This window comes from Homarus americanus, unplaced genomic scaffold, assembly GCF_018991925.1.
Source record: "Homarus americanus isolate GMGI-L3 unplaced genomic scaffold, GMGI_Hamer_2.0 scaffold48472, whole genome shotgun sequence".
NCBI lineage: Eukaryota > Metazoa > Arthropoda > Malacostraca > Decapoda > Nephropidae > Homarus > Homarus americanus.
In genome coordinates this window covers 16,952-25,767 of record NW_024721477.1, presented here as the reverse complement: position 1 = coordinate 25,767, position 8,816 = coordinate 16,952, and the positions used below count along the sequence as shown (strand labels likewise).

Genomic DNA, 8,816 nt, shown 5'->3' with positions numbered 1-8,816 from the left:
TAAAAACGTGATACTAATTTAAAGTAATAGGAGATTTTACAAAATATGAGGGACACCTCCAGTGGGATAAACAAAACAAAACACTGGGCAATGATGGAAAAACAAGTGGAAAAAGCTTGCGGGGTAGACTGTAGATGTGCACACAACGACTGACCAACATGAACTGAGACACGCGTGATGCATATACCTGTAGTGCTTGTTTACACTAAGGCAGGTGGTTGCATCCCATGGCAACATTTTGCATTATATATACTGATTCACTATCCTCACTACTTGCCCTTGACACCCTCAACTCAAGTTGTCATGTGCTTGTCTCTGAAGCCAGACACAAATATGCATACCTTGTTGACCGGGGTGTCAAGATCAAACTGTTGTGGATCCCCTCTCACATAGGCCTCAAAGAACATACAGAGTTGATGCCCTCGCCAAACTCACATCTAACAAAGACACTGTTGAATACAATTTGGGTCTGTCAAAAAGAACCCTTAAAACTATAAATAGGAAATAATTTGTTGATGAATTTAACTCAAGTAAACAAGTTCAAACAAGAAATAGTCAATCCATTGTTTACCAAGCAGATGTGGACAAAACTAAGTGTAAAGTGTGTGAAGATAGAACCTTTTAGGGACAGGTCCAAGCAAACTGTGTGTGAAATAGCACACTTCATCTCTAATGGTAATACTATAGCCAACAAATTAAGATTGCATCCATTTTTTTGCACTCCGCAGCTATATCATTTCCCATGTATAGAACCAAACACACAATGTGTTTGAATACCTTGCAAATGTGAATAATAAAGTGTGTGGCCAGACATATTGCTTCACACGGCTGTACGAGTATTCGTGTAGTTGCAAATAAATCACCCTCTATGTACAGAACTAAACATAGAATTTATTTGATATACTGTATTGTACTCTAACATTCAATGCCATAATATCCTGACCATTGGGGACTGTTATACACACCCTTTGTGACCTCTACTCTGTAATCCTTTTGTGCTGCTGCTCACAGGATGAGCGTGGGGGTGCACAATAAATTCCTACTAAGCGGCAAAATTTAAATTAAAAAAATAACCAACATGAACCACGCTACTCATTGTTTGCAAGATTACTCGATTTTCTTCTGAATATGCATATAATAACAATACTTTCTATGGATAAAGCTGGAAATTTTGCTAGCAAGTGATATAACAACATTTTGCAATATCCATCGTCTGTGGTGTCAAAATGTTTCACGCGATATGTGCACAAATACTTTCTTGATCGTGTGTACATAAAAATGTATACTGTACAGTATAAGGGTTATTTAAATTGAATATAATGGCAGTAACTTTATATAATGGGTAACACAAATACTCAGACAATTACTACACACCTCTCGCTGGTGAGGACGCAAGACAGCAGAGAGCATTGGGTCAACCACAACTGCTACTTCCTGCTTCTCCCTGAGAGTAGGAAAAAAAGTTACTCAAAAACTTCTATTAACAAATAAAGTTTTGTAGTTACATCTTATATAATTAGAAAAACTTTCAAACAGATCATATTATACAACACATATCAAGCTGTGATCATAAAAGTTACTTCCTATCTAATCTATAAAAATTCACGAAACGAAATGCATCTAAATACAGGGCTGCCTCACTTATCGCAAAGGTTACGGGCATGAAACTCATTGCGAATATCGAAATTGCGAATAGCGGAGCAATTTCTCCCATAAGAAATAATGTAAATACATATAGAACATAAAATAGATAAAGAAACAAGGGCATAATATCAAATAAACATCAATAACAAACACTTTGAGTTTATTAGGTGTATATGTTTACAAGTACAGTATACTTTACATGTTTGAGTGTGTGTGTGTGTGTGTGTGTTTGAATGTTTATGTGTGTCGGTGTGTGAGGTAAGTTTTAAACGTACTGTTAATTTACCTCTGATGTGCTGTGTTGCTTGCTTGCTGAAGTTGGCATTAGGGGAGAGGGTGAAGGTTTACTGGGGTGAGAGGAGGCTGAGGTCATCAGCCACCTCACTCTCATGATCACTGTCAGGGTCGTCAGCCACCTCACTCTCATTATCGCTGTCAATTTGCACCGAAATCTGTTGTTCTCCACTGCCTTCTGTTGAATCATGCATTGCAATAAAGGTGTTTTAAGGTGCTGGGTCTGGTCATCAATCCATGTTCTCAACATCCGCTCCATACTCTATCTCAGCATCACGGAATCTCGTCATCTTCGTAGCCGTCAGTGGTGTTGCAGACCTGGCCATCTCCTTGATCTTGTCGGCGCTTTTAACTATAGAATGCACCGTAGAGGGAGCCAAGCCGTGCACGCGCCCAATCACTGACGTTCCTTCTCCGTGTTCATGTCTTTTTACGATATCCAATTTCATGTCCAACGTAACTGCCACACGTGATCTCTTGGTAACATTGCTGGGAGTTTTAGCAGCTGGTCGCTTAGGCATTGCGAGATCACACAAAACACAACTGCGAGATTACACAAAACTACACGCCAGCATGTGAGAGACTGAGGCGAGCGGGGGTGTATGACGGAGGAATATGTACACACGCTGTCCTACGCTACAGTTGAGGCGTGCGGTTCAAAACTTTTGCTCGCAAGAATTTGCGAATAAATGGGGCAACCATCGCGAATAGTGGAAATGGGTAACAATAAATTGATTGCGGATAAACGGGGTTACAAATACCAAGGCTATGAATAACGGGGTTTGCCTGTACATCTAATTTGGCATATATGATTCCTTCAGGCTACACTCTTAACACTTCTCATCATTATTAATTAGAATTTGAGTGCACATTCCTGAAGTCAAGACCCTCATAACAACTGTGATAAATCCTAAATATCTTGCAGTAAAAACAACCAATAAATAGTACAGTAGTATGTAGTGCGATATACGTACAGGTTGGCCGTGAGCTTCTCTTGAGCGGACAAGACAGCCGGGGAGTAAAGCACCAGGGCACCAGGTTCATCAGGGTCATGCAATGGTCGCCTCACACCATTACGACGGATCCCCAAGCATCGAGATCCTCGACTTACATAATTAGGGATGGGAATCTTAAATGGCTTGGCGAGAATTTTCCGAATCAAATCCTCCTGATAAAAGGAAATTTTTGTATTAGCAGTTACAGCAACAACATAAAATACTGTCTATACCTGTACAGTATCCCACTATGCACAGTCGTGAACAAAAGTCCTGTTGCCGATTTTGCTGCTCCATGAACCCCAAGATTAAGACTCGTGAATCTCAAGCATTTATGGACAGAATAATGCATCATAATGCATCAGTGTCTACTGCTTCAGGTTCATGAGTCTGAATCTCAGGGTTCATGGAGCAGCAGAAAAGGCGACAGGACTTTTGACCGTGACTGTACATGATAAGTGTTACAAATGAGAAAAAATTAATCTTTAGCCTGGGGAAGCTCAAGAAACAGCTACATAAACAGCAAAGAGTTAGAGGAAATGATACCTAAGATAATAGTACAAGTTCAAAAGATGACAAGAAAAGGCTAAAGTTGCATATAGTAATTCCTAAACACAGTTGCAGACATACAGTACTATACAAGGCAAATGCATAAATAGCTACCTTTATAAAACAGCAATGAATTTATCATTAGTCTGTGATCCTGCTCAGAAATTTAAAAGGAGATTCCCATGCCTTTAATATTACAACTTTTTTAACTACATTAGTAAAATAAGCTAGAGACGATAAACTTTGGGTAAAAATACATTAAGAGGAGAAGTGGTGCACTTCTATGGATGTGATCTTACATGAGAAGAAGTTTGTCCTGTCGGAGTATTAACAATTGGTACAAGAGGAGCCCGATAGGGAGAGACCAGGAGCCCTGGGCCTGCCTTTTCTGCCACCTTTTGCCTCTTAGAATCTGACTGGCTAACAGCCACTTTTGGGCCAATTGTGAAACCACAGTCATTCTTCCGTTTAAGCAACTGACTTGGGGCATGGCTCCGCCTCTGTGGAAATTGATAACAAAAGTGCTAATTTAAATGCAGAATGGGGATCTGACAACAAAATTGTGGCTAACCCATGGAAGCATAGGAAATGGATATAAAACATTGATGATGATGAATATCTGTTAAAATCAGTGTCTAAGTGTCCATCTTAACATCTTTCCGTTCACACACACACACACCAGCATATTCAGTATTACATGCCATTTTTTACTAAAATATTCATTTATCTCTTAACTAGTTACATGGGAGATATCAGGGAGTATATCATAAACAATCTTCACTAACTAATAAGTTCTAAAGCCACATTACGGTACAGTGGCTGATGTGTGTTACCACTGTCTAGTGTTATTCATGATTCAAACAGTTATGAGCATCAATTTACATCCATCACAAATAACATATACAGGGTCATATTTTTATTTGAGAACCTTAAATTATTTTTACATTTTAGGAAGTGCAATAAACAGTAACCTAAAAATCGGTAGGAATAAAGTGTAATCACAAAAATGTATTTATGTCCTTCACAATGATATGATCAAACTCTTTAGGTTCCTGTTTATTGCATGTCCTAATATAGAGTTATCATTTTGGGTCCTAGAATATAAAAGTTACCCTGTACAGTATATAGATGAAGATCCCAATAAAACTCCTTTACAATGGAGCATCATTCTAGAAATTTACCTCACTACTCTAGACAAGTCAGAACTGTACTGTAACATAATGTACACAGCAAACAATGGCCTCTTAAACTTACCATTGTAATGTAACTTTTCCCCGACTAATTACACTAAGCAACTCGTGTGTTCCATAGCTATTGATCTTAACCAATTCCTTCCATCCTCCATGACAGCTACACTAATGGGCTCCAGCATCCACTGGAAGCGTAGTACTGTACTGTACACTCTGGAATCTGGAATAAAAAAAATCAACCGGGGGATCTAGGGGGCGGAGCTCCACGCATAGGTTAGATAAACTTTAATTTTGTCATTCCTGTATTTATATATCCAACCTAACCTAACCTAACCCAACCTAGCCACAGAACCCAGGAACTATATCTAACTTAACCGAGGGGTCAGGGTTAAATTCCTAAGATTCCCTGGAGATCCGAAATTAAAATAATACCCGAAGTAGGTTAGTTCATTTTCGAGGGAAGTGTCATATAAGAAAAGTGTCTTAAAATTGTCTAAACCATCAGAAAAACACATTGCTCAACTCAAGAGCCGTGGTTGGTCAACACTACAAACTGACTGATTCTAGACTCACATACACACTAACACATTAGACCTATATCTTGCCATAGCTACATGGTAAATACTGCCAGTCTATCATGCAGTTCCAAAGGCCCCCATTAGGTATTTTTGCATTTACACATTCCACATTCCTACCACTAATCTATTATCATATTCTAATAAGACGTCTAATTATAAGATCATTTACATCGATTACATTGCCGTCGCAAATGTATAATAACAGAGATAGCATAACCAAAATTTTATCTATTTTCTTCCATTAATCTTCCGCCAATTATTGCCTACCTCACCTCTCAGACTGCGTGTCTCCTTCATAAATAATCACGCGCATGCGTTCCCAAACACGTCACGCGACCAATCAAAAGCGTTTTTTGGAGGGCAACCAATTAAAACGATTTGTGGTTTAATTCGTGGTATTTTTGGCCCAATCAAAATCGATTTTTATTTTGGGTCTCATATTTTGAAATTCAAATTCATTTCCGACCATGGAAGTCTGTGATGGGTGTCACTTAAATTATATGGAGCTGATTGCGAATTTTGGGAAAAAACGAAGAAACTATAGCATTTTTTCGATCGCATGGTGTTCTTCCAACCTCAGTAAAGTGTCATAAGTGCAAGACTGAATGTAAATATCGCAAAGAAAAACACACTGTATGCGGCATTGTGTAAGAATCTGAGAATCCAACGACGAACAAGAACCAGCCCAATAAGGTAAGAAATAGGTGATGCCATCATATGGTGCGAGTCAGTTAGGTTAGGTCAGGTTTGGTTTTTGTTTTTCTAGTGTGTTTTGGTGTATTTTTTATTCGCTTAGCCATTATTTTTTTTTTAAAAACGTCCCACGGAAAAAAAAAAAACGATAAAAAACAGCCAATTTCCGACGGAAATGAAGGTCATATTCGGTCTAAACACACACAAATACAATAGAAAAATATATTTTTGACTTTCTAACAGAGTGGGAGGTGAAAGTGCATATTTACCCCCCATTATTGTCAAGAAAAAATTTTACCACACATTATTATAAGAGGAGAAAAAGTCGTATACTTACACCCATGACAGCTGACCTTGACCTCTCTATCTCAACATTCCGGTAAATACCTCCTGCGGGAGCCACGAATTACCCAAAAGTACCCAAAAGTATAGCAAATAAGGGTAAAATCTTAACGAATATCTGTTATACATACACAAAACATGTTTAATAATATTTTTAGTGTAATTTTGTAAAAATAATTTGTAAGATGAAATAATAAACAGCGAAAAACTTTCAGTATTGGCGAACGTTGAATTCCAAAGAGTTGGTGAACAAGGGAGATAACTCAGATTCATCGTGATGCACTTCGCTAACCTAACCTAACCTAACGAAAAGTAAATCCTACGGCTGTGTTAAATACCCCAAAGTAACAGAAACATCGGTAATTATATCTCCATTTTGGATAGGTGACTCTTTGGAATTTAGCATTTTTCGCTGTTTATTATTTCATTATTTTGACATTTCAATGAAAACATTATTAATCAGGTTTTATTGATGTAAAACATATATTCGTTAAGATTTTACCCTGATTTAATATACTTTTGGATACTTTTGGGTAATTCGTTGGACAGCGTCCTGCTGTTCACTGAATAACCAAACCTAATTTATATCACCGACATTAATTAAAAATGCTAATAATAATATGGTGCAGCATGAATATAAACAATGTAGGTATACAGAGTACGTAGGCCGTGGGAGGGTAGTTACCTGTGTGCAGACAGTAACAGGTAAACAATGTTAAACAGCAAGGCAACTTGACCAAGAACCGCCGACAAAGCTGTCAGTATATCTTACATGACATGACGATTAATTCTCACCTTAGTCGTGGGATTGTTGGTAATGAAATGGCACCGTCAGATTAGTCTACTCTCTCTTTTACATCTTCAAACATGTCGAAAAACTTCACCTTTTTGGACAATTTACATAAAAAGACTCAGAGGTAAATCATACAATGGTGGCGGTCTATAAGTAGTACAACATGTCTTTCTTATGAGATTAATATCCGTAAACACTATTTATTTTGCAATATAAACTATTGTATAAGAGAGTTTATAAATGTCCAATGCTCTTTTGTTTTACGTTCTCTCACTTATTTCAGGAATTTATTTGTTTTCATCAGAGACAAACACTATTATAAGAAAGACAGGAAAGCCAGGCGGAAACCGCGTGAGCCACATAGCATATAGTTGGCCGCGGGATCAACCAGTGTGCAAGGCGCGGGTCGTCTGTACGTTGTAATGGCACAGTGGTTCCCAACCTTTTTTCTAGCGACCCCAATCATGCACCTCGAGCCATGACCGCGACCCCCCCACTGGTTAAGGTTAATATATATATATATATATATATATATATATATATATATATATATATATATATATATATATATATATATATATATATATATATATATATATATATATATATATATATATATATATATATATATATATATATATGCAAGTAAATCACTGGAGGTGCGCGTGATCTAGGTATATGCTGATAACCACAAGGAAAGAAGAAAACACGCAGTTCCCAAGCGCTTTCGTGTAATTCACATCTTCAGGGGTGAGTACAGACTAGAGAGAGTAATACAAATCAAGGTGTATATATACAGAGGAGGGTGTATATATATATATATATATATATATATATATATATATATATATATATATATATATATATATATATATATATATATATATATCTTGATAAAATCACACGGGAAAATGGAAACAACGGAGTACCTTAGCTTTCGTCTTTATTCAAGACATCTTCCTGGGTATAGGGTATAAATATAAATACCTATTATTTTACGAATTGGCAGTGTTAAAAAAAGGTACTGAAAGGATCCTAAAAAAGCAAAAATAACATGGTTCAATTTTATTCTAGTAAACAAGATAATAATTTGTCATTAATGTAATACGCATTGAATCAAACTTTAAAGAAGACTGTGGAGTTTTGAGATTGTTTAGTGTTCACTCAGGATGGGATGGAGAAAGGAAACTCACAATGTGCTCTCTATATACTGTACATGTTGTATTGGATGTACAATGCAGCTTGGTGCTGGGAAGGTAGCATGGTTACAAGCGTGATGTAGAGAGAGCTGGTTGGTGAGGGTGCTCAGAGGACAGCTTGTGGGTCGCCATGCTCGCCAGCGGGAGAGAGGACCGCCAGGCAGGCGGAGGAGGAGCGAGGGGGAGGTGTTGCTGGCTGCCGCTGTAAGTAGAAAGAGGCAGGTCACTCCGAGGTCACCATTTGTGGGGTTCAGGATGTTTGGTTCACACTCAGGATGAGATGGAGAAAGGAAACTCACAATGTGCTCTCTATATACATGTTGTATTGGATGTACAATGCAGCTTGGTGCTGGGAAGGCAGCATGGTTACAAGCGTGATGTAGAGAGAGCTGGTTGGTGAGGATGCTCAGAGGAGGACAGCTTGTGGGTCGCCATGCTCGCCGGCGGGAGCGAGGGCCGCCAGGCAGCGGCGGAGGAGGTGTGTTGCTGGCTGGTTGGTGTAGGTAGAAAGAGAGCGATCACGACGAGGTCAGGTCTTA

The 8,816-nt window shown here is 38.2% G+C and overlaps 1 protein-coding gene across 1 annotated transcript; it reads right to left on the bottom strand.

Annotated features, from left to right (window-relative positions):
* Nucleotides 1-1,374: 1,374 nt before the first annotated feature.
* Nucleotides 1,375-7,220, bottom strand: LOC121861729 (DNA repair and recombination protein RAD54-like; the record flags this gene model as incomplete). The annotated part of the gene is made up of 5 exons (XM_042359642.1): nucleotides 7,081-7,220; nucleotides 4,737-4,892; nucleotides 3,782-3,982; nucleotides 2,913-3,106; nucleotides 1,375-1,444 (listed from the first exon to the last, which is right to left on the bottom strand). Coding segments are annotated over exons 2-5 (468 nt in total), but the record flags the coding sequence as incomplete, so codon positions are not given.
* Between the last annotated feature and the right edge of the window lie 1,596 nt (nucleotides 7,221-8,816).